Genomic DNA, 27505 nt, shown 5'->3' on the forward strand with positions numbered 1-27505 from the left:
CTAAAGATTCTATGGATAAAACAGACTTGTGTGCTTGAATGTCTGTGAGCAGAAGAATGAGGGGGCACAAGTACAGCTGTATTTTCAGCAAATAAGGCACTGAATGTTCATTGGTAATGAGACCAGAGAGCAGTGCTAGAGTAAAAGAGAGAAAATGAGCAAGGGTCTTGAAGAATGAGTCTAAGAAAAATCTTTCAAATAGTCAGGTTCTTTGGAGGGTCTATATAACACAAAATAATCCTAAAGTCACATTTAAATCTCTTGGCACAAGGGGCTCACAAGATATATTTTTGGCTGAATAGTAGCGACAGTTGTCCAGTTGGTAACCAGATTTGCACATCTAATAAGATCCCTTTGAAGATGAATTTTCATTAAACTAATGTTAGCAATACATATTTGGCAAAAAATAACATCTACCATTCTGTCTTTTCCCTAAAATACCAAGTTATTAAGACAGACGGTCCTGTCTCCGTTTTTTTCTATTCATATACTTCATAAAATGAAGAAGAAATAACATCTGGCAGGGTGGGGTTAGAAAGAAAAAAACAAGCTCTTAGCTTAGACTGCTTTCTTGCCAGGGCCAAATAAAGAACTATTTCTTTATTTCAAATATATTCTGATTAGTATTTGCTGTAGCAATTAAAACTATTAGCTTTTTCTGCTGAAGTAGCTTCATTTAATCTTCTAGAAATGGTGGAGATATGGATTAAAATAGATATGAGGTTTAGATGATAGAACTTGTGGATAGTAATGGACATGCAATTATGTGGGTGAGAAATCATCTGGGGAAAGAGAAAGTCTGCCACAGCCTAGACCTATTTAGAAGTGGAATGAATAACTTAGGTAGTCAGGTAGGAATTGGATTGTCACCAATATGTGGAAGGAGTGGGGCTGGAAAGGATGAAAAAGTGAGGTTGCTGTTTGCAGACAAGACTCTTGGTGGGCTGACCAATTTAACCTCTAGTCTTCCTTTGATATTTCTGTAGAATTGACCAAAAAATGTCCGGAGACCATAGTGGGTATAAACTCAGTGAGGCCAAAGCTATTCTAACTGAAATGAAGTCCATCAGAAAGGCCATTAGCTCAGGGGAGAAAGAGAAACAAGATCTAATGCAGGTATGTATTCATTTCATTTCTTTGGACTTTGTTTATTTTTAGCATAGCTCTCTGCTCTCTTGGGTCCCTTCACATCTTCCTCTGGGGAAAAAAACCCAGCGTTTGTAGAAAACCAAGTGACTCTTTGACTTGTGCTGTGTTTAAGGTTTAACCTTGGGCTCATGAACCACATGAGTTTGAATTTGGCCAAAGACAAGTTGGAGGGTTGAGAGTGTTAAAAACTAGGACAGATATTAGAGAGTCCAGGTTGGTTCTGAGGACCTCCTGCAGTTTTTAATCTTTGGATGGCAGACATTCAGTGGCTCCTGGAGCCACGGACTAGAGGATTCTTAATTCTATCAAGTCAAGTCAACAAAAATTTATTAAGTGCTGGCTGTCTGCCAGGCACTGTGCTAAGCTCTGGGGATACATTCTGCTTATCTAGGGATAAGCAGAAAGAAAGTCTCAGCCTGTTAGTGAGCTTCCATTCTAATTGAGGAAGACAACATTCAAAAGGAAACTGGAAAATCATGGAGGATTCAACAATAATCTGATAGGGCTTCTGGATTAGGACTGAATAAGGTCTATATAAATCATCGTAGACTTCTCCTTATATAATTAGAAGAGATTGCTTGTTGACAAACAGGGTAATTCTCAAATCAACTCATAGCATTTGGCCATGATTCACTTAACATCACATATGTGGTAATAACCATTTACCTCTCTATGTGGTGCTGCCTGTCACATTCCCATGACTGTAGACATTTTGCAGACATGCCAAGGCTTCATAAAAGAATAAACAAACCAACAAACCATATTTAATGTGCTGAAGTCATACAGAGTGTATTTTAGATATTTTGAGCCCTGAACCTGGATAATTTGCATGATGATTTAGTTTACCTTTTTTGAAGGAATTTTTAATACCACAATGTTATTTCTGTTCTTGATAAGACCTCTTTAGCTTTAAAATTAAATATAAGTCAGGGCAGCTAGATGGCTCAGTGGATAGAGAGCCAAGCTTAGAGATGGGAAGTCCTGGGTTCAAATTTGGCCTTGGATACTTCGTAGTATGTGACCCTGGACAAGACCCTCCTTTGCCTAGCTCTTATTGCTCTTCTGCCTTGGAACCAATACATAGAATTGATTCTAAGATGGGAGGCAAGGGTTTTTAATTTTAACGAATTAAATAAGAGCTTCTCAAGTAAATCATTTGTGGGACAGCTGTCACATATAGAGAGAAATATTCTTAAATTTTTGTAGCCATTAGGAACTTTTAAGTGTCTTAATGCTTTAAAATACTCTGTAAAAATGCCACTTGTGAGAGTTAAGACTGAGTGCTTTTACTTTCATAATAGACAGTTTTTGTTCTGTTAAGATCTTAATATTTAAATAATTCTTTAAAACCCTGGATGATAAAAAGTTAAATGTATCTTCACGTCAGCAAATTTGTAGAGTTCATCAAACCAGTTTTATCATCTTTGAATCAAACTTTGGACTCATCTAATTCCCCAAGTTAAAAGATGAAATTTTTTTCTCAAAAAGGTGAAATTTTTTTCTTTGGTTCCCAAACTGTAAAGAGCAAGTAATATTTGCTATGCTGGCTTCTGTGATCATTGATGGGATTTTGCATTATACTTTAATCCTAGAAGAAAAACAAACTTTTTAAGTATCTTTTAAAACTTACTTCAGTAATGTTTTATGTGAGTCTCTATATAATGATTTATTTTACCTGAATAGGAGAGAGAAGGGGTTTTTTTTTTGAGGCACTTTCATATCTTCTGTGATTATCATTTGAAATTCTACCTGGCTTGTCATGACCCAGGTTCTTCTCAAAGTTGGTATATTGCATTTTTGAAATAGTTTTTCTCTGTATGTATAGAAAGGAGTCAGTTTGCACCTCAAGCAAAATCAATTTACAAAAGGAAGATCTGGTTTTACAAAATGTATCAAATGAACGAGACTATGGGAAGATTCTTTACTGCAGTCAAAGAGTTGATTCTATCACTACTGTGTGACCCTCAACTAGTCATTAGCTTTATTGAAGCCTCAGTTTCCTCCCCTGTAAAATGTGGAGTTAGAGAAAATTATCTCTAAATTCCATTTAAGAGCCAAGTCTTGCAACTTTAAATAAGATTCCTTCTTGCTCTGAAATTTTAGAATTCTTGAAGTTTTTCTATAAATGACAAGTACATCAGTGCATTCAGAATATGATTGATGACCAAAACAGCCTACATATGTATACAAGTTTCTAATGCATGACACTTTTTTATAGGGAAGGCATATACCTAATATTAAATGAAAACATTCTTTTCATTCCTAGAGATGGAGAAAAATAGGATGATCTTAATAGAACTTATTTACAAATGTATAATTAATATAAAATGATGCTAAAATTGAGCATTTTTAAACACCATTTTAATGTATATGTAGAAATGCAAAACAATTTTTATTGCCATACTATGCTTTAGCCATTTCAGTAAAAGTGCATAGTTGAATGAAGTAATGAGTGTTTCTTTCATGGGATTGGATCTCTGTTTCATTTTGCATTGGGGCAAACTATCTTGAATAAAAATGTTTCCCCAAATCATTGTTTCCTATACAGAGCCTGGCTAAGCTGCAGGAACGACTTCATTTGGACCAAACCTTTGGGAGATCTGAACCAGACTTAAGTGACAACTCCATGAGCTCTCATTTATCTCTCTCCAGACAGACCCTAGATGTCGGGTCACAGACAGGCATCTCTGGAGATGTAAGTGACTTTATGGAGAGGGAGGTGAGAATGCTGTCACTATTGGGGGACTTTATTCCAATGGGAATGGAGAACAGGAATACCAACTAGCTTCCATGGTTTGAAGCCCAGCCGTACCAACTCAGCATGTTATCCTCATGAGACAGGTTCAAAAAATCATAGCCCTTTTTTTCTGGCTGGGGCCAAGGTTATTCACATCCTTTCCATATGAATAGTTTTGTTCAGTCTTCCTCAGGCTATCATCATGTATTCCATTGAACCTCTAGGAAACTCATAGTTTGAATTTATGCTGGGTTTTTTTGAAGTTTTACAATAATTTTGAAGACATCTAAGAAAAGTTAGATATGATGGATATCTAGAAATATATCTATCATAGAAAGAAGATGGGATTTTGACTGATGCAATGCAGGTCAGTGGAAAAGCCATAAGGTGAATTTCCTGGATTTTAAAATATAGCACAGTTTCCCTTCAATTAAAAAAAAACAACACACACAAAACATACAACATGTGTGTGTGTGTCTGTGTGTCTGTGTGTGTGTGTGTGTGCATGAGAGAGAGAGAGAGAGAGAGGGAGAGAGACAGAGACAGAGACAGAGAGACACAGAGAGAGAGAGTGGGGGGAACTATACATTTAATATCAAATAGATTTTAAAGCCATAAAGAAAATATATTTTTTGTGACCCTGGGCAAGTCACTTTGCCTAGCCCCATACTGCTCTTCTGCCTTAGAACCAATACACAGTATTGATGCTAAGATGGAAGGTAAGGGTTTATTTTTTTTTAAGAGAGAAAGAGGGAGGAAGGAAGAAAATACATTTTTGTCTCTTATTCAGAAGAAGGTAGGCTTCATTTTTCTAAGTTTCCTTGGCTCCTTTTTGGTTCTTAGTTGTTTTAGAACCTTTTTTCATTTATTTCTAACTGATTTCCTATTCTCTCACTTTTTTATTAAAGCATAGTATGAAAGTTAAAGTCAAGTAGAGGTCTTGACCTTGGCTGACATTTGAAAAACTGAGTGTTTAAAACTACTTGGTTTTCATTTTGTGCAATTGAAAACTAATTAATGGAAATTTGGCTCTTAGAGACAAAGAAATTAGTTCCAGTTCATGTCTTTTATTGGGCCCACACACCTGTCATAAAATTTTAGACACCAGAAAGCATTTGCCTAATATTTTTAACTTGAATGTAACATAAGGGAAAGATGCTTCTAGAGGAACTACAAAAATTGAGTATTCTCCAGAGTTTCATTTTTGTTACCAGTTGAGACTACCAGATATATAGATATCCCCTCTCCCTGCAAAAATAGCTTTCCAATTTGCATAGAATTTCCTTAAATATAAACTATTTACTTGTGGTTTCCTGAAAATAGAGGTAATTTGCTTTTTTTCACAACAGAGATAATTAAATTTTTTTTGTTTCTTGTCTTTTTACTAGTGTGGGACAAGAAGCAGACCCAACATAGCAGAAAAAGTCAGGCTGAGTCTACGTTATGAAGAGGCCAAAAGAAGGTAATAACGGAGATTACTTGCTCACTTTGGGGTGAACTAGGGGTTCAAAATACAGGTCTCTGCTAGAATTAATTTTTGCTCCTATGGTGACATCTGCTGGCCACTCTCAAAACAAACTACTTAAAGCATCCTTTCCCAATGTTTCTTTTAAATTCATTTTTATTTTTAAGTATGTGTATGAGTATGGGTTTCTTTTTCACCTGTAAGAGAATTGTAATGAGGTGGAATAAGAGTATAAGAAGTTTGGGGATTTGTCTTTTTCTTTAAAGAAAAAAGATATTGTTGGGAACCTATTAAATGATCCTCCTTGAAATAAAGATTGATAAAAAATTCTTTAAATTTAGAATGAATGAATGAATGAGAAAAAAGAAATAGAGATTGAGTTCTCAGATATGCAAGAAATGGATAATATGGCATTGAATCAAAGTTTTGATATTTGTCCTTTTAAATTAGAAGAGTGGCCCAAATTTTTCCATCTGCTTTGCACCAAGATTTGGGCTGCAGCTATCCTTGAGGAGTTCAAAGGTAAAATACTTGTTAAGTCCAGAAAGAAACTAAGAAGTTAAGTGAAGGTCTGTTTATTATCTACCATCTTTGGAGGCCCTGGAGTGTTTCTTTTACCTCTGTGATTGGCAGTTCAATGTGAATGGTGATCAAAGAACTTTGTTAGTTAAGTACTCTTTGTCCAATTTATACTCTTCCTTTCTGTCCTGCTTTGTGACTTTGCCCTTATGTGGCAGAGGGAACCTCACTGTCAATCACTTTTTAAAAATACCTACTCTGTGCCAAGACTATCCTTTTCTAGAAAATGGACTCTAGGATTATATTTACCAATTGTTTTCAGAGAGTAAGTCCTTTTTTGCTAGTGTTATTTATTTCTTTATTTATTTTTAGGGGGGATTCCAATGATGCCTTTGGTTTAGTCATCTCCCTCATTCTAGAAGCTTAGAAAATGGCTTTGTTTTTAATCACGTAGGATAACACAGGTGGAAAAAGACACTTAAAATGTAGTATAAGCAGAGAGTTATGGTAGAATTGTTTCTCCTAGAAAGAAGGAGACTATTTTAATAGGAAGCTTCCACAAGGACTTTAATGTGAAAAATATCTTGTTTGGCTATTAAAGAGTATGATTGTTATTGAGTGTGGAGATGAATTTAAAATAGTACACATTGGTTTGAATGTGATCTCCCCTTTTAGAATGTAAGCTTCTTGAGAACAGAGATTGGATTGGTTTTATTTGCTTCTTTGTATCCTCAGTGCTTGTTACAATATATAGCTTAGTGGTGTGACTTAGAAGACTACATTTCCAAAATAATAATAATCATAATCTGTTTCCTCTAACATAAAGATTTTGGAAATGATAGGTCCTAAGAAAATAATAATTATGATGTCATTTTTCAGTCATTTTAGTCATGCCCAATTTTTTATGACTCCATTTTGGGTTGTTTTGGGCAAGAATATTAGAATGGTTTGCTCTTTTCTTTCCCAGCTCATTTTACAGATGGGGAATTAAGGCAACCAGGGTTAAGTGACTTGTCCAAGGTAAGTGTCTGAGGCCAGATTTGAACTCTGGAGAAGGAATATTCCTGATTCCAAGCCTACTGCTCTATCCACTTTGCCACCTACCTGCCCCAGTTATTATTATGACCTTAGGGAATGACCATATTGATGTTGATGAGTGCTTAAAATAACAGAGTTGAAGGTTGAACCTCTCACCCGTTTTCCTCTTGTTAATTATCTTCATTGGATATTTATTCAGCAAGCCCTTGCTATATACTATGATAGGTGCCTAAATACCTGTGCCATGCTATAGCTTTTACAATTGATTTCTAAGTGGTATTGTTATTGCTATCCTTTGTATATATGTATCACCTTCCTTTCCGAATATATCCCTTCCCATTTCTCCACTCACTTACCTAGCCATCTCTTGGAACAGTGAAAATAAAAGAAATTGGGGAAAGCAGGAGGAAATAAGATTAGAAAAGCCAACCACTGTATATGTGGAGTCTAACAATATGTGTAATATTTCACACCAGTAGTTGCCTCCTTCTGCAAAGAAGAGTGGAGGGTTGATTTTCTCTTCTCTCCACCATGGCTTCTGTCTCATTAGGAGTTTTGTTAAAAATGTGCTGGTGGTGTTTTGTTTTAATAGTAGTGTCAGTTTTCTTTTAAACTAGCCTATGGGCTAACTTCTCAGGGGATAGAGATCTGGGACTGAAGTCAGGAAGACTCCTCTTCCCAAGTTCAAATCTGATCTAAGCCTTGTGAACCTGGACAAATCACTTCACCTTGTTTGCCCCAGTTTCCTCATCTATAAAATGAGCTGGAAAAGGAAATGACAAATTACTTTAGTAACTTGGCCAAGAAAACCCCTAATGGGTTCAGAAAGAGTTGGACATGACTGAAACAACTAAATAACAATAGCAACAATATATTACCATTGAGCAGCCTTAGAATAGATGGTGAGTAATGGTCCCTTATCACATGCTAGCCACCACCCTGGCTATCCCTGAAATCTGTTACTAAATACTAAAAAACTAATGAATATTTAATACTAAATTTAATTTAATACCAAATTTTTTTATTTAATTTTAAAATTAAAACTTTAAATTTAATGCTAAAATACTAAATGAATACTTGTTGGCATTCACTCTTTTTTTAAATTAAAAAACATTTCTAAGCCCTTACTTTTCATCTTGGAGTCAATACTATGTGTTGGTTCCAGGGCAGAAGAGCAGTAAGGGCTAGGCAGTGGGGGTTTTAAGTGCCTTGGCCAGGGTCACACAGCTAGAAAGTGTTTTAAAGCCCAATTTAAACCCAGGACCTGCCTCTCAGTCCACTGAGCTACCAAGCTGCTTCCTTGTTAGCACTTATTCTAACAATTCTAACTGCAGATATTTTTATAAGGAGCCACAATGCAAGTTTATTTGGTAAGTCACAGGGACTTTCTTTTTAATTGAACAGAAAAAAAAATTTTCAGTTCTCATAATCCAATTTTAACCAGAAAAATCTAATGCTGTTCTATTTACAGATTTGTACACACTTACCCCCATTATTGAAGGTGAAACTGAGATGGTAGTTAAAGGGTCTGTCATTGTAGAGCGTTAAACTCCTTAGATTGTTCTGTTCCTTGAGGGTAGGAAATGTCTCTTAGACTTCAGGTTCTGCCCCCTATGATGCTTTAGACAAACTAAGGAATCAAATTAGATACCATCAGTAAAGTGCTTTGCAAACCTTAAAGTGCTATATACTGTATTAGCCCGAATATAATGCGACCCTGACCATAGTGCAATCCCAAGTATTTTGAAGGGCAACTGAGAAGGAGGAAACACCGATTTTATTTTCTCCTTTTAAATTACAACATTCTCTTAATTATTTTCTCTACCCTTCATCAAATAAATAACGGGTAAATATTCAGAAATTATAAATACAAGAGCCTTGACGTAAGAGCTACTGAAATAAAAAACACTGGCATTAGATCTGTCACCACTGCCACACAACACATGTGTGAAAGACTATTCCCACGAAACAACACATATGTGAAGTTGCAACAATTTAACCTAAATCTATTTTCAATGTTCTCCTCAAGACACTTCCAATACATTTGAACAATGTTGCGTCGTAACATGAATTCTCGATTCATTTATGATGTAGTGATTATAAATAGATATGTTAAGATGCATGCTGAGGCACACAATATACAACTTACAGGTTCAAAGCTGGAAGTGCTTGAATATAGCGCGAATGTGAGTTTCAAAGGTACATATTGGGGGAAAAAATGTTGCACTATATTCGGGCTAATACGGTAAGCGCTGGCTGCTACAAATATAATACTGTTGATTGAGTGATCAGAACAAGCACATTCATTTTTAAGTGTGTCGTTTTTTTTGTGCCCATAAAAACTAGCAAATCTACACAGCCTGCTGTGCCAGCACAGGGACACAGCAAGGTATAAGATTGGAGTATTGTATGGCTCCAAGCTATACTACTTCAGTGTAGCGAAAGGAGCCGAAAGAGTTGTTTTGAATATAATTCAGAAATTTTATTCATTTCACTCAGTGAAATAAGTCATAGGAAAGGACCTCCCTAGCAAGAAATCTACATTGGGGACGTGTGCATGCCTGAGGCTATCACTTTATACTACCAAATCCCTTACAGAACTTTTCATCACTAGAACTTCGGATGAAATCCTTAATTCATTAAACAGTGGCATGCCTACTATGTGCAAGGAAATATGTAAGATCTTTCTCTGATCAGCTGAGGTTTAAATAGAGCAGGAACCGCTATTGCCCTTCTTTCCAGGAATTCCAAGTTCTTTTTGTTCATATTCTTTTATTCAGATTCTTTTACCGGCAAGCATCCTCCTCTAGGAAATACATCTGAAATCCAGTGGCTATATCATGCTCAACTTGTTAAAAAAACCTTTCCCTTTCTCCTCACCTTTATAGAATTCTGCCCCCGCTTTGTTTCATTAATTACTTTATGGCACAATTTAAAGTACTGACTTTCTCTCATGTCGGTGGCATTTCTCCAGTATTTCTACTTTTAATTTTATTGTAGTGTTGAAAGGAAGATAAATCTCAAGGGTCTGTGCTTATGTCGAAAATGCTTTATCCTACTGAATTCTGAATAAATAAAGGCGTGGGCTTTGTTTCCCTCTAACCTGTTTTTTTCTTTCAGCCTTTTGTTTTATGTGCTTAATGAAGCTAATAATACCATGCTTATTTAGCATTTTAATGATTAATTTTCCAGAATGTTGAGACAATTGTTTATAGTTTTGTGGTGAAAACTGAAGAATAGCTGATGTTACATCTGTCGTAAGTGCAGACGGTGGCTGAAAATCACAAGGACCCTACACATGCAAATGCCACTTTGAGATGGCAAATATATTTATTGCTAGAACAAAAGACTCATTAGGGTAGGCTATACAATCGTTTTGGACTTTGTTCCTGATTGGGTTTTTCTATACTGCCCTGTTTTGCTTTGTTTTTTAATTAGTAACTAAGTGGGCAAGAAGAGTATTTTTGCCCTCTTAATTTTACTTTTCTCCTTCTATATGCTCTTTAGTCTTGTACTCCTATCATGTTTCTACTTGGTGCAGGAATGCCTATTGCTTATTCAGAGACCATGGTGTGCCTTCTCAGTATATAGTATTTAGTGCCCCTTGAATCTTGGGCTTATAGTCAAAATAGTGAAAATGCCTTCCTCCTCTTTTTTTCACTTGGATTTTATGATGAACAAACTCTCTTTCTTTCCCAGTATACCAGTTAGGGTAATATAATTTAGCTTTCTTGATCTGGGGCAAGACTAACCCAATAGTTGAAACTGGTGAAAATGTGAAGCTGGAGAAGAGGACCTCTGATAATGAAAGGGTACTCTTTTCATCCTGTTTTTCTTTCTCCTGATGTCCTCTGGTGTCCACTGCCCTTTCTTATTCTCAGGTGTGTTTTTAGAAAACATCTGATTTTTAAAAGACAGGACAACAAAATTAATTCACAGTAAGATATATATGATTGCCAAAGACAGGATTAATTTCCAGAAAGCAAGAACCCCAGGGTGAATCACATTTTGTGCCCCTTACCCTAAAATATTTATGCAGGGGAAGCCAGTTTATAATTATCAAGCAAGAGGAAAGAGGCTGCCAGAAATTATAGGAAGGAAATGTCCAGGTCCTAATTTGGGAGGTGGGAGGATGAGAGAATTGATAGAACATAATGGATATTTACTCAAGTGTTTTTTTTTGGGGGGGCAGCATCACTTGGCAAAACCAAAGCAGTTCATGGTACCCCTTTCCCCCTCCCATCAACCTCACTAGACCTCAGTCACTCCTCTGCTTACCCCATCTAATTAAATCAGTTTGATCAACTTTTTAAAGCATCTACTATTTCCTGACACTGGGGAGTATGAAGACCTAAAAAAATGTGAAAAATAGATCCTGCCCTCAAGGAGCTTATATTTTTCCTTACAGTGTTCCCGAGCTTAGAATGATGAGTAGGAGATCCTAGAGTCTAGGATGATGCCATCATCAAAAGTATTTGCATTTTAATAGACATTACAGTAAAAAGAGTATTTTGAAGATTAGAGTTTAGATCCTCACTCTACTACTTTTAGGCAAAATATTTAATGTTGCTGGGCCTCAGTTTCTTTATCTGAAAAATGAGAAGTATTCTCAGGGTAGAGTTTATTAGAAAACCTGTAGAAGACAATTAGATGGTCCATTGGATAGAAAGCCAGGCTTAGAGACAGGAAACTGGGATTAAATCCGACTTCAGACACTTCCTAGCTATGTGACACTGGGCAAACCAGTTAACCTCAATTACCTAAATACTTAGTATGGATTTTAAGACAGAAGATCGAGGTTTAAGAGAAAAAAAAAATCCATGCTCCTTTCTAACTTTATATCTATAGTTCTATGAATGAAATTCTTCAAAATAAATTTCTTAAATTAAAATTCTAAATATTATTTCTAAATTTTAAATTCTAATTTTATAAATAATTTTTGAAAATTAAATTGGAATTTGAGATATCTACAGTCAGTGGGGACTAGAAACAGTTAGGAGCCTTCAAAACATCACTCAGGTTGGGCTGTCATTGGGCTGTCAGATGACTCTACCAACTCACCCTGCTCTGCTGCCCCTACAGCTTGACTCTTTTTATAAGACGTTTCTATATTGTACTTTTCATTCTTTTGTAAGATGATGAGAAAATGAATCACTCAGATAAGTGATTTATCAAGGATGCAGAAAGCATTGAAATCACAGGACCACAAGTTAAGGATTGTACTTTAACATGGCCTCAGACCAGATAAAAATCCCTTTCCAATTAGTTAAATTATTGACATTTTAGTCAACATTTAAGCTCTCCTGTGTTGTTCCTTTCCTAGAAGATGTAAAATATGCTCATTTCCTTTGATTTTTTTTTCTCCTTAGCATGGCCAATTTAAAAATTGAGCTGTCCAAGTTAGACAATGAGCCCTGGCCTGGGGATTTGGATGTTGAAAAGGAGAAACTGATGCTGATTAATGAAAAAGAAGAATTTTTGAAAGAGCTTCAATTTGTTATACCGCGAAAACGTACTCAGGGTGAGTTGGAATACTTGGAAGGCCAAAGGAAGATTCTAGAGGAAGAGCTGCTGACTGTGAAAAACACACCCAGTCGAGCCCTTGCTGAGAGGTAGGTTTCATCCCTGTGGTCATATCAATATTTCCTACTATGGTTTAACCTTTTTGTACACTTTGTAGAATCAGAACTAGACCTTGATGAGCTATTTTTCTCCAGGAAATATTCTGTGGGATTTCTTAATTAAAATAGCACAGAGGGACCTTCCATATAATCATCAAACATACATATCTGGGTTTGTTAGACTCATGAAAATATGAGGGACAGATGTTAAATAATGCAGAATTGTTGACCTGTCATCAGGAATGCAAAACATCATTTACTGACTTTGATAACAATACCTATAAAATATTGCCCCCTGATAACAAAGATTATCTGGGGTGTCACAGCATCTGAAATTTCGTTTTCTCAGGTTTACAACCTGTGAGAATGCAGAGGTTTGTTGCCTTTTGTTTTGCAGAGAAAATACCACCTTCCCTAACTGCCTTTGATATTTCTACAGGTCACGGAATGCTCAATTGGCTTTGGTCTGTCTGTTGAAACCCACCTCAGAAGCAGGTGCAAATGTGAAGGGGAAAGCATGAAGCAATTTTGCTTGTCTTTGTTTTGGTGGGAAGATGTAAATTGATCATTTAACCTAAAGAGGCCCATTTCGGTAAACCAGTCATTTAGGATGTATAGAAATAGAGCCTTTCAGATTAGGTTGTAATTAACTCCTCCAGTTAGGCTTTGGAAGTCTAGTCCCTGCTGATTAATAGAGGCAGACAAGTGTTTTGCACAGGCTTGGTCTTCCTTTAAGAAGCTGAGCTAATGTGGTGCTGAGGGCTAGAGAAACACTGAAGTCACCTTTAGGGAAGTGAGCAGAGCCTTTTCCTAATAGGTAGTGCTACCTTTGCTGGGTCTCTGGTCAGGGAATTCACATTATTTTTATTCCCTATGACTTGTACGACTTCTAAAATCCCCACAACCGTTGGCTAAAATATGCTTGGGAGTGTTGTTTATTCCTCATTGATTTTGTACCTTTTTGGGGTTCCCACTAAGTGGTCAAATCTGTGATGAAGGCTGTGTTGTCATGGACCTAAAATAGGGCCTAAGAGGTCAGTCACAAACCACATTTGCTTAGGAGTAGGTGTGCTCTTCAAAGGAGAATTGAACATGTATCAATTGACCAACCAGCATTTATTAAACACCTGTTATATATGTGAATAAGAATACAGTGGTCCCTGTTATTAAGGTACTTAAATTCTGTCAGAGTAGGAATAATAATTCTAGAACTGAGCAGCAGAAAGGAAGACTGCTGGACATGATATAATTATTTGTTTGTTTGCTTGCTTGCTTTAACTCTCAACCTTCCATCATAGAATCAATAATGTGTATTGGTTTCAAAGCAGAAGAGTGGCAATTGGGCAAAAGTGCCTAGGGTCACACCTGACCATATCCACTGAGACACCTAACTGCCCTGAGTGACAGTATAACATTAAAAGTAGTCTGGGACTGATCTTTAAGCATATCTTTAAAAGAGAAAATAGCAAAAGAACCGAATGAGTCATGGAGAGCAGTGTTGCCAGAAAAGGCAAGTAAGAAGACATCAGCCTCCCTCAATTCATACATCTGTTTTCTCATTTCCACCATCTCTGCACATCTTAAAGAGTCTCCTTGATGAAAATATGAAAAAGGAACACATTAATTTTTGTAGATGATTGTCTACAGCAGATCACATTTTCATAGTCTTTAGCATCAATTATATATATTTATTGTTTGATGGATTTCAAAAAAGTATTCAGCATGATGGAGAAAAATTGAAGTCAATGTTAAGGATCCTGGAAAAGGAGGTGGTGAATGGTTCATGTTGTAGAACAAGCGATTACAGAGAGTATCCAAAAAAATGTGAAAAGATCCCATGATAGATCCAGCATGTTGGGTAGTCTAGCAGTTCTCAAAGTATGGTCTGACACCGTTTCTGGGGGCAATTTACAAGATCAAAACTATTTAATGACAATACTGAAGTTTTATTTCTACTGAGCAAAATAGTCATAGATATAATCCACATAAGTAAAACCTTTTTGCAGGGAATGGGGTCTCAACAACTTTTTTTTTCACCCTCACCTTCTGTCTGAAAATTGATACTAGGTATAAGTTCCAATGTATAAGAGAGATAAGGGCTAGGCAGTTGGGGATAAAAGATTTACCTAGGGTCACACAACTAGGACATGTTTTGAGGCTAGATTTGAACCCAGGACTTCCCATTTCCAGGTGTGGCTGCCCACTGAACCACCTAGCTGCCCTACTCAATAACTTTTTAAAAAATTTCCTCAATAACTTTTAAAGAGTAAGACCAATAAATTTGAGAACTTTAGCCTTTAAAGAAACCCATCAGATGAAGTATAGTGAATTAGTTGTGATCTCTCCCAGTGGAAGAAATTTCTATGCCAATGAAATAGCAGGTCCACCAAGGTCCTGAAGTTATTTTCCAAAGAAATCATGGAAAGAGAAAAGCAAAGCAAACCAGTACAGAGAGCTTAATTGTAGATCTAGCTAAACCAAATTATCCTGGCGACATTTCTGATGAAATTGAAAGAATGATCACAGAACAGAGATGCTCTTCTGCCTTTAGTTCTGTCTTCTTTTTGGTAATGACAACAGAGCTACCATGTTTATTTTCTGCCTTTAGTACCCAACATTCTCTGCAAATAAGGATTAAGTGTAAAAAAAAAAAAGATGAAACTAGACCTAACACAGACATCTTTGTTACAGTTGATATAATTTCAGAGTCACTCAGGAATCATCTTTCAAGATATCTCAGAGTAAATAGTTCCCATTGAGAAAAGAGATCACATATAGTACCCTCTCACATCTTGTTTTATTCTGTCATTTCATTCATGGTCAGCTCTTCCTGACCCCACTTGGGATTTTCTTTGCAAAGATACTGGAGTGGTTTGCCATTTGCTTCTCCAACTCATTTTTACAAATGAAAGACATTAAGGCAAAAAGGGTTAAGTGACTTGTCATGGGTCACGCAGCTAGTAAGCATCTGACCCCAGATTTGAACTTGGGAAGATGTGTCTTCCTGACTTCAGGACCTGCACTGTATTATCCCTAGTCACCTAACTCACCTCTGATGAGATCACAGATGCCTCTAAATAAGAGTCACAGAAATCATAGAACTTCAAATTTGAAAGGTAGTTAGGATGGCATTAAATATAGCCCACATTGGAAACTTATCATGTGGGGTAACCTAGGTGGCTCAGAGGATAGACAGCCGGGACTGGAAATGGGAAGTCCTATGTTTAAATGTGACCTCAGACATTGCGTAGCTGTGTTACTCTGGCCAACTCTTTTTTTTTCCCCAGCATTTTTTTTTTCAGTTTAATTAATTAATTAATTAATTTGGACTATTTTTCCGTGGTCACATGATTCATATTCTTTCCCCCTCCCACCACCACCACCCCCTTCCCATAGCCAATGCATAATTCCACTGGGTTTTACATGTGTCATTGATCAAGACCTATTTTCATATTATTGATATTTGCACTAAGGTGATCATTTAGAGTCTGCATCCCAAATCATATCCCCATCAACCCATGTGATCAAGTATTTGTTTTTCTTCTGTGTTTCTACACCCACAGTTCTTTCTCTGGATGTGTTTAGTGTTCTTTCTCATAAGCCCCTCAGGATTGTCCTGAATCATTGCATTGCTGCTAGTAGAGAAGTCCATTACATTTGATTGTGTCTGACCAAAACTCTTAACCCCAGTTGTCCAGCTCTTACTACTTGTCTGCTTTGGAACCAATAAACAGTATTGACTCTAAGACAGAAGGTAAGGGTATTAGAGTGTGTGTGTGTGTGTGTGTGTGTGTGTGTGTGTGTGTGTGTGAGAGAGAGAGAGAGAGAGAGAGACAGAATCAGAGACAGAGACAGAGACAGAGACAGAGAGACAGAGAGAAGATGGGCAGGCACTATGCTAAGCACTGGTACAAAGAAAAACAAACAAAAATCCCTACCCTTGAGGAACTTATAATCTAATCATCTCTATAATATAATGATGAGGGGAAAACCATTAGCCCATTTTTCTTGAAATAGCTCCTTTTGTTGGGAGATTTTTTTCCTTACCTTGAGCCTAAATTAGCCTCTTTGACTCTTGTATACACTGTTCTTAGTTCTCTAGGGCCATGCAGAAAAAAAGTCCTTGTGACAAGCCCTTCAGATGCTTAAAGATAGACCTCATCACCCTGAGTTATCTTTTCTCAATATAAACATCCCCAACTGCCCTTTGTATGTTATGATCTCTCTCTCTCTCACCATCTTGTTTGCCATCTTCTAGATCCAGTCCATTATGTATCACCCAGAACGTATCACCCAGAACTGAGTGGGTTGCTCCAGAGTGGATACCAGCAAGACAGATTTTTGTTTGATTGACTTGCCTTCTGGGCACCCTACTTCTCTTTGTCCTACCTGGGACTGTCTTGGCTGTTGTGTCAGACTATTGTCTCATTAAAATCCTCAGAACTCTTCTTTTAAAAAAAGGGAACTATTATTTAGCCATGTTTCCTTCATCTTGTACTTGTGAAATTGATTCTTTGATTCAAGACATAGGATTTTATTCCTTTCAGATTTCAAATTATTATGTCCTTCCTATTGTTCTAGTCTGTAGATATCTTCTTCCAGTTCTGTCGGCTCACATCTGGACCTTTCCCCCCTCCCTCCCAACTTTCTGTCCTCAGACCTTATAACCATGCCAAGAATGACCTAACCTGAAAGGTTGATAAAAATGTTAAACATCTTGAGGTCAAGAAACAGATCTTTGAGGGTACTCCAAGATAGACCTCCCTCCAAAAATACACCCACTCATTAATATCCTTAATTGTTGTTGTCTTTTTTTTTTAAGAAAATGTAATCCAGCAAATAGTTATCACCTACCTGCCTTATCTGTATTGCTTTAGAAACAAAGATGGGGGTGGAACGAATCTCTTCCCTCCAAGGGCTGAAACCTAGTGGGGAGGAGATAAGACATGTACATAGATGAGTCTGATGAAAGGGAAGAATGTGATAATTACCTAAGAGAAATGTCCTAAAGATCTAACTAAAAACCATCCTGATTTCATTTAATGATATATTTGTAGGAGGATTGTATTTTTGTGTTCTGTTTGACGTCATGGAAACTTGAGACACTTGATAAAGACTCATTAACTTCATATAGCTAGGCAGCTAGGTGACCTATATAGCTTTGTGACCCTGGGCAAGTCACTTAACCCCCATTGCCTAGCCCTTCCAACTCTTCTGCCTTGGAACCAATATATATATAGTATAAATTCCAAGATGGAAGGTAAGGGGTTAAAAAAAAGGAGTAAGGAAAACTCCTCTTGGTGAGTGCAAATCTTACATCAGATACTCACTAGCTGTGTGACCAAGGGCAAGTAATTTCATCCTGTTTGCCTCAGTTTCCTCATCTGTAAAATAAGCTAGAGAAGAAAATGACAATTCAGTCCAATATCTTTGCCAAGAAAACCCCAAATGGGGTCACAAAGAGTTGGACATGACTGAGAAACAACTGAACAACAATATTATAACATTTAATCTGCTGCCAAAATTCTTGTCAGCAGTTCTCCTTATGGCTTGAGACTTCCCTGGGTCTTGGCTTTATCTACAAACAACCTCCAGAAGGGAAAATGCAGTATTTTTAGGTTGGGAGGCCTCTGACAGAAGTGATCCCTATTGGCAGGATAGATAAAGCTTTATGTTCTGCTTTTGATCAGGCCTATTTTTTTTTTTAATTAAAAACCTTACCTTCCATCTTGGATTTAATACTGTGTATTGGTTCCAAGGCAAGAAGAGTGGTAAGGGCTCGGCAATGGGGCAATGACTTGCCCAGAGTCACACAGCTAGGAAAAGTCTGAGGCCAGATTTGAACCTAAGACCTCCCATCTCTAGGCCTGTCTCGCTATCCACTGAGCTACCCAGCTCCCCCTAATCAGGCCTATTCTTGATGGATAATTCAGCTTTATTGGAAGTGAATTTTAGTTTTAATTGCTTGGGCTCTTGACTTTTTGTTTTGCATTCATGTTATAGCTTAAATTTCTTTTTCATAGAGAAATATTGATTGTGGTTTTCCCTCTCATAGGGTGGGCAGTGCTCTGAAAATAAAGAATAATAAAATAACTGTATTTAGTAAAATGTAACTAGATTTTGTGCAGCACTGCCTCCTAATAAAATTGTGGTATCTATAGATTTTAAATCTTATGTCATCTCTCCTTGGTGGATGTTAATCATTAAGACTAATAGAGACTTGAGTGTCTTTTATTGTGTTTTGACTGACTTCCCAAAGTAACCTCCTTATTCTGAGATAGTCACCCTAACACCCAAGTCTTTTGGACTCAAGTCACCATTGTCAGAAAAAATATATTTTTCCATTCTCCCCTTTCTTTCATTATGGTTAATTTTTGTCTTAGTTTATGTATGTATTTCTGTTTTGCCTCTTTTAAATGTTAAAATGTAGCACTTTGGAAAGCAGCTTGCTCCTTCACTGTCTAGACAAGAGCAATTGGTAGCAGAAATGAGGCTTATTAAAGATAATTTTCTGCATAAAACAAAATATCACCGTTGGACAAATATGTATCCTCCTTCCTCTCAGTGGTTTTCTTCAAGTATCTATATAGCTAACAAAGAACCTATTTGCTATGTCCCCAAAATCTTCCTCTGATTATAGTGCAGGTTTTTTCTTTTTCTCTTTACAACATCTATCATCTAATGAGTTAAAGGCAGCTAAGTGACACAGTGGATAGAGTGTCTGGCTTGGCCTGAAATTAATATTCACCTTTGTGAGTTTTAAATCTGGCCTCAGACACTTCCTAGCTATGTGACCCTGGGCAAATCACTTAACCCTGTGTGCCTCAGTTTCCTCAAATGAGCTGAAGAAGGAAATGGTAAACCACTCCAGTATCTTGGCTGAGAAAAGCCCAATTGAGGTGAAGAAGAGTTGGAAACAACTGAAAAATAACTAAACAATAACATACATCAAAATGAAATGAAATACTTATGAATTGACAGATACTGTATCAGATTATATAATTCTATATTTCTAGGGTTCTCCACACAGCCTTAAAATTTTTGCTTTGCTTATTACATTATACCAAAGATGGAGCTCACCATCTTGTGGATGAGCATATGGGGGAAATTTTTTGGACTTTGAATTGTGATTTCATAGACAAAGGGAAACTCCTGATTCCTGTGCCAATCCTATATCAATGCAGACCAACTCTTATTCTGTTCTGCAGATGATAGAATTTTAGAGAGTAGCCTGGAGCATTGAGAAATGAAGTGCTTTGCTGAGAGTCACAGAGCCTTCCTGAATCTGCTCTGTAGTCTGTACTACATGGCTTTTTCTTTTTTCTTATTCAGGAAGTAAGGACAAATAATGGGACAATTACATTTTAGAAGATTATTGGTTGTAAAGAAGGGCTTTATGGACACTGGGCTTGGAATCTGGCTTCAGACACTTCCTAGCCATGTGACCCTGGGCAAGTCACTTGAACCTGTTTGCATCAGTTTCTTCCTCTACCACATGAGCTGGAGAAGGAAGGGGCAAACCCTTCCAGTATCTTAGCCCAGAAATTCCCAAATAGGGTCACAAAAGGTGGGATACAATTGAAATGACTGAACAATAAGGTTAAAACAATAGTTAATGGGGACATGATGGGCAGTTTAGGACAATGGCATTTACATTTCTGCCACAGATAGTATTGCTGAAAGTGAATATGCTAGTTTTCCATAGCATCCACAGTACTAGGTCCTATAGGAACGTTCTTTCATATATCATTGTAAATTTTAGGTTATTTTCCACCAAGGCATATGTTGTAACTATTTGGATGTTTCTCAAACTCAACTATGCTCATTTCTTCTTAAAGAAGTCATAAAGAGAAGGTTGATGCTTTTCTTTTCTCTCTTTTGTCTTCACCTTTAAAACCACTCTAAAGTGTCATTTCTGAGAGAACAGAAGTATCATTTAACAAGTGATATTCTTACTGTTAAATTAAAAGATCCAGTCAGTGGCTGTTTGGAGTATCCACCGTAATAGACAATGAAGGGAGGGAGGGTGGTGAAGGGGATGATGCAGAAAGGAATGCAATGTCGTAGCCTTTACTTTCAAGGAGTTTCCAGCTTTGCTGAAAGAGGCTAAACATCAGAACATCAGAAAAGTTAGATAATGGTGTTAAATGACAATTCAAGTACATGTTAGGAAAAACATTGTCAGGAGCACTGCATAATTAATTGCCAAGTGAATCTTTCAGGCAGCAATTGTAAAAGAAGTCCAGAAATGGAAGAGTCTTCTGGGCTGGGATGGTCAGGGAAGACTTAAGATGGCTGAAAAGCCAGAGATTCCAGCTTGCCTCGATTTTTAAAAATAACGTCTTCACTTCTTAATGAAAAATTAAATTTTTGTGTGGCCTTGATAGTATTTTCATGAGAAGTTCTGTTGGAAAAATTCATTTAATAATGTTTCTTTTACAAAAGACATGGATTTTGCCAGCTACTTGACTTTTTCCAGACCTCTAAATACCTTTATTTTTAAGTAACCTATTTTATGTTGACTTTTTTCCTCCTCATTGGTTTTTTGTTTATATTTGTGTGTATAAAAAAACACCCAACACCTGCCTGTACTACTTTCTAAAACACATCTTTGAAAACTGTGAAGCAAAAATTTAACACCTTTTGAAGCATTAAAGAAAAATGCCAAGAATTACTTTTGATTTTAAAAAATAGTGATTGTGGTGTTGACACTTCCAAAGAGAGATGCTTATAAATAAAATATGGGCTTGTTGCTCTAGTACCTAAAACATACATAATATTTCAAAGACTTTAGAAAGAAGAAAATTGTTTTCTTCTCCAAAGAGAATGAGCTGATTTTTGTATTTATTTCTTTATCACCATGTTAGGTCATTGTAAGGAAGCCTTACATATGATCCCAAATAAATTCTCTAATAGAATTAGGAAAATAGCTTTCAAGTTTTCATAGGTAGTGTACAAACTCTTGATGGTAACATTAGGACTCTAGATACTTGATATGTTTCTAGTTCAATAAAATAATCTTTTTTTTAAAAACCTCACTAACCCTTTTTGCTGTCAAAGTGTTTTTAATAGGTGCAGGGGACGTATCACATAGGAATGACCTAACAGGCCCTTTTATGCCTTCTTGCCTAAACCATCAAACTGAAATTAACTTTATATGATCAGATTTATGGTGGTGCTGTTAAGAATAATCAGTATTTTTGTTCTTGATTGAAAATTCTAACCTGAGAAACTTTTTCATCAACCAATATGACTTTAGAGGTGAAGTTCTACTTCCCTAATAAATACAGTAAATTGGCAGCCTATTTATAACATTTTATTATTACTGTTTAACACTTTTATAATACTAATTCCAGAAATTGACTATTGAATCTATACAGAACATGTATCCACATAGCTTTAAGGCTTTCCCCCTGTTCTTATTCTTCTCCCATCCCTGAGGGTTTGAAAAAGTTTGATAATTAGTGTATTTTAAAATGATAAATTGGGTTTGGGTTTGGTTTTAAAAATAAGAATTATTTGGTTCCAGGTGGCTTTTGCCGTGTGTAGTTTGGATATACTTAATTCTCCATAAGTTGTTTGTTTCATCTTAGATCTTTCATTTCCATTAACTTCATTCTCTTAGAAATTATTGAATGTTGCTTCTATGGAAAATACCATGCTGGATAAATACACTGGGGAAACAGAACAAAGAAGATAGCCTGGTCTCTGGCCCATACAAGCTTATAATCTAGGTTTTGGAGGCAATTTTTTTGTGTAATCAGAAACTTTTCTTTACTTCATCTTTTTCGTTAACCTACCTCGAGCCTCCTTCATTTACCGAAACAGTTTAAAATAATTACCCTTTATTGTGTTTTTTCTAGGCTAAAATTGGAAGAGAAAAAAAAGGCACTGCTACACAGACTTGAAGAAACTACAAAATTAACTACTTATTTGCATTCACAGATTAAAAGGTAGGCCTGCATTTCATATTCTTCTGTGTCAGTTCTGTAAAGTTCTCCACTCATTTTATCAGTTGGGGGTGGAAGACAAAGTAGGTTCCATTTCAAGCAAATTTAAATTTCTCTGTTATTCTCTTCCACTTCGTTTTTAACTTCCAGGAAGTTGAAAATGTCATATCGTTCTGATGTGCTAACAAACGAGATGTTTACATTAAAATATGGGTGACTTCATGTTATATAGGTGTGTTTTTATAAAGAGTTCACAATCATGGATCAATGTGTTCTGAATCTGTAGCCATATCAAGCAGTAGTTTATGGATATAAAAATATTTTATGCTTATAAACTTTCTACTGTACTAATGCATTCTTTAGTACTTAGAAAAAAAGACTTTCCCATTTAAAAGCAATTGCATTTAAAAAAACAAAACACTAACAGCATATTTCCTCCTGTTAATTGTTTAAAGATCCTTTCTTTACATATATCATATCCAAAGAGAACTGGGAAGACAAGCACAGCACAACCTTTGTTCAAATTCTTTCTCTCTATAGTCATGTTTCTTTTAAAATTAAAACAAACAAGCAAACAAACTTCTCCATGCTATTCTTGGAAACAAAATAACAAAAGCTGATACTTGTATTTTAAAGTATTTTTTTTCCTTTTTCATACTTTTTAATGAATCTATCTGCCTTGAAACTGGTGTCAGTTTCAAGGCAGAAAAGTGGTAAGGGCTAGACAATTAGGGTTAGTGACTTGCCCAGGGTCACACAGGTATCTGAGACCAGATTCAAACCTGAGTCCTCCTGATTCCAGACCTGACTCTCTATGTATAGAAACACCTAGCTACTCCTACTTTAATTTATTATAAAATGGTGTAGCTGCTTAAGAGGCAACCATAGCAGCAAATATTTAATAGATGTTTGGCCTTGAATTTTTTTTAAACAATTAGAGAAAGACAATCTTTTATTTTAAAAAACCTCTTCCTTTCTGTCTTAGAATCAATACTGTGTATTTGTTCCAAGGCAGAAAAGTCATAGGGGCTGGGCAGTGGGGGTTAAGTGACCAGGGGTACACAGCTAGGAAGTTTCTGAGGCCAAGTTTGAACCCAGGACCTCCTATGTCCAGGTCTGCTAAGATACCTAACTGGCCCCCTAGACATGATCATGTTTTTAATTTTAATAACAAATTTCCATGCAAGTTTTCCTAAGTTATATGATCCATATTGTCTTCCTCCTCTTCCTTCCCTCCTCCCAGAGCTGACAAGCCATTCAGTCTGGGTTATACATAGGCATAATCATTTTTAATAAGTGTAGAATTCCTATTACAGATTAAAGCACTCATTGAGTAAGAGTATAAATTCACGAGTAAGTGTAGAAGTGTATAATGATAGCCAGTCACATTTTATTTTTGGATGCCATCCACTCTCCTGCTGATCTTTGGAAGAAGATTATGGTCCTATCTGCCAGATCTTTCAAATTCATGTGTCAAGAAAAATTTAATTATATATTGACTCTATTTTTAAAAATTACATATATATAAAATATTTATTTATTACATGTGTTCATGTATTAATACGTAGTTTGTGTCGGTTTTCTTTCAGTCTCTCTGCCAGTACATTGTCCATGTCTTCAGGGAGCAGTCTGGGATCGTTGGCTTCCAGTCGGGGGTCTCTGAATACCTCTAGCAGAGGGTCACTCAATTCTCTCAGCTCTACGGAGCTCTATTATAACAACCAAGGGGATCAAATTCCAGATTTGGATTATCAGTATAAACTGGACTTTCTATTACAAGAAAAAAGTGGCTACATTCCTTCTGGACCCATTACCACCATTCATGAAAATGAGGTGGTGAAGTCCCATGGCCATCTGGGCTATGGCGACTCCTCAGGATCCTTGATGGTGGCCGCGACAGGCCACACTCCAAAATTGACTGAGCCACCCAAATCTGTGACATCTCTCTCCTCTAGATCTTCCCTCTCCTCCTTGTCCCCTCCTAGTTCTCCTCTAGTTCTGGAAGGTACTTTTTCTTTGTCTGCCCAGGATCCTCCTCTCCACCAACTCACCACAGACTTCGAAGACTGTGACTTGACTAGCCATTTTGCAGACATTGGCCTTACTGACAACCAGATGCTGCTGGACTCAGATGCAAGAGTAGCATCACAGGCTCTTGCAGAGGACAAAGATGTGAATGAAGGTGTTAGGCAGTCTTTATCGCCATTAAATGAAGGAACTACAGGTAAAGGGGAAAGAATGCCACAAACTGTCATATTCTCAACTCCACGAGGGTAGAGAAGTTATTCAGCCTCTTTTCCCCTTTCGTTTACCCCCCCTAGATTTTAATTTAGTGGGCAGAGAGGAGCACTTTGTTTTTATTAGCATACCTGGGAATATTTTTGCTTTGTTATGAAAAAAAAAAAGCACCATCTCTCCCTTTGGCAGATTTAATCATCAGATGCCTGCCCAAGTTGGCATTTGAATTATGGCTAGCCAGATAGCATCAGTATTAGCACTGGAAGCTGGGAAGACATTTGGGTACCCTAGCTCCTGTTTCTTAAATGTATTTAGACTCTGAAATAACATGGCAAAGAAGAGAGCTCCCTTTTAAAAGATGGCTTAAGACAGATTAAAACGAAGGCAATTAGCATACCAGCTAATTAGCACCAGGGTTCAATGTCTAAGATGCCTAGGGAGTTCTGTGTGAATACTATTTTTGTCTCGTGCCAAGCTCCCCTGTTCGCTAAGAAGGCGGCTTTGAAAAGAGGTCTTTCTGATGTGCTGTATTGCTCTGCCATCTTCTGGACCCAGGACGAATTGACAGTCTAGAGAGGAGCAACTCACTGTGTTGACTGTGGGGCAGCTTGGGCTCAGATGTAAAAAAAAAGGAGGATGAAGCCTCCATCTGAATTGTCTCCTATAGTAGGGTGGAAGTGGTTTTGATGACTTCAGGGGACTGGTCAACCCACCAAAGTAAAGAGCTCTTTCAGGATAATCTTGGAGAATCAGTGGTACTAACAGATTGATTTTTAAAAATTGAAGATAGGATTCCTTTATTAGAGGGCAGAAAAATGTACAGAATCTGCTTTATTATCCTTTAGGAAATTAAGTTCTTTTTCTTTTTTTCTTAAACTAAAATTTTTAACTTCTGTCTTAGAATCAATACTAAGTATTTGTTCCAAGGCAAAAGGGAATTAAGGGTTAGACAATTGGGGAGGGGGGGTTAAGTGACTTGCCCAAGGTCACACAGCAAAGAAGCATCTGAGCAGATTGGAATCCAGGTTCTCTTGACTCCAGGTGTGGCTTTATCCACTGAGCCAGCTAGCTTCCCCAATCCTTTTTTGTAAAATAAGTATTTTGTGTTGTTTTTCCAAAAACCATTTTATATCTTTTGATTATGGAGCTTTTATATCTTTATGATTATGGATTATGATTATGGATGATTATTATCTTCCATTTTCCTGGATGCTTCATTTTATCCTTCTCTTCCTCCAAAAGCTCTGTGATTCTGTAAAGGGGATTCTTTCATGACTGCATATCCTCTTTTAACTCTTAAGAGAGCCCTTTGAAAGTTGCTCTGGCCTAAAAATGTCCCCCCTGTGATCAACCTGCCGGTGATGAACCTGTCTAACTTTGCTAGACAGATCTGTCTTCGCTTGAAGATTTCTAGGGAGAGGAAACCTCCTGCCCTGGAGGGACCTTGTTCCAGTTTTGGAGAGCTCTAACTGATAGGTAGATTTTCCCTCATATCAAACTTCCCACTGCTGCCAGCTGTTTCCCCACATCCAGACCCATCCATCACCCTGGTTTGCCTCATCTGACCTGCATAGTCCTTCTTTCCTTCTTTCCTCCTTGCCCCGGCTCTTCTCCCCTATCCAATGACAGCATCTGAATATTTCTGGCTCGGCCCTACTCCTCCTTCCTCTCATCTGTTCTGGTTTCTGTTTTAAAAAGACAGACAGGCAGACAGACAACCTGTCAGCTGGAACCCATAATGTGGCTCTCACAGTTCTGTTCTCAAAATATTACAGCAAGGTCCCTCTTCCCCTTGACGAGATAACAAACATTTTAGCTTTTTTTCTGTAGAAATTTTGGCATTCTCAAAATATTTCAACAGTCCCTGTTTTCCTTTAAAAAATAGCTAAAATTTTTAGCTATTTTTCCATATATCATCTTACATTCTTCAAATATTACCAAGTCCCCTTTTCCCTTAGCAAGAATGCTAAAAATTTTAGCTATTTTTCCATATATCTTCCTAAAATATTTCAGCAATGTCCCTTTTTCCCTTAGTAAGATAAAAAAAAAATTGAGCAATTTATCTGTACCTCTTCTTCCCTTCCCAAAATATTTCAGCAAAGACCCATTTTCTCTTAACAAGAGAGCTAAAAAAAAAAATTCTAGGACATTTTCCCATTTATCCTCACCCTCTATCTGTTTCCCAAGATCCAAACAACCCATTCAGCAGGTCCCTTCTCCCTGGTCTGTAGGTCCCCCTTTCCCATCTCTTTTTACCCTGGCTAATCTTCAAGGGATCATAGATTTATAAATTGGAAGGGACTTGAGAGCTCATCAAGTCCAAGCTGACAAAATGGAGGCCTCAAGAAGTTAATTCAAGTGAACTGACTTGCCCAGGACCGTGCAGCTAGTAAGTGTTTGAGGCAGATTTAGCCTCAGATTTCTCTCTACATATGGGGTAGCTTCATCGCCCCAAAATGCTTCTCCCCATAACATCGGGGGTAAAGGGGGAAGATGATCCCCACAGTTGCTCCCCCTTCCCATTTTAGTGCAATTTAACAAAGAATTGTTCTGGTTTCTTTTTATTTCAATATTAAATGAGACATTTATAAAGTGTTTTGCAAACCTGAAAGTGCTCTTTTAACGTTAGCTATTAGTAGGTAGTGTCTCTTTAAGAAAATATATTCCAAAGCAAGTACAAAAAAAAGGCCTTCTCTTTTAACTGGTTGTATGACTCCTGAGCTTGTGGACCACACAGAGCTCTCAGAGATGATGACCATCATGTACACTCTGGCACTAGTTCCAGTTC

The 27505-nt window shown here is 37.0% G+C and overlaps 1 protein-coding gene across 3 annotated transcripts in view; it reads left to right on the forward strand.

Moving 5' to 3' along the window:
- The window catches only part of WWC2 (WW and C2 domain containing 2), a 253145-nt gene that overhangs the window by 152785 nt on the left and 72855 nt on the right, over window positions 1-27505 (forward strand). For all 3 annotated transcript variants that reach the window (XM_007496082.3, XM_001364404.4, XM_007496083.3), the window contains exons 6-11: window positions 987-1116; window positions 3698-3844; window positions 5275-5348; window positions 12278-12520; window positions 22393-22482; window positions 24069-24703. In XM_007496082.3, the coding sequence (XP_007496144.1) occupies window positions 987-1116; window positions 3698-3844; window positions 5275-5348; window positions 12278-12520; window positions 22393-22482; window positions 24069-24703 (1319 nt within the window). The remainder of the gene's footprint in view (window positions 1-986; window positions 1117-3697; window positions 3845-5274; window positions 5349-12277; window positions 12521-22392; window positions 22483-24068; window positions 24704-27505) is intronic.

The sequence above is a fragment of the Monodelphis domestica genome, chromosome 6, assembly GCF_027887165.1.
Source record: "Monodelphis domestica isolate mMonDom1 chromosome 6, mMonDom1.pri, whole genome shotgun sequence".
Lineage (NCBI taxonomy): Eukaryota > Metazoa > Chordata > Mammalia > Didelphimorphia > Didelphidae > Monodelphis > Monodelphis domestica.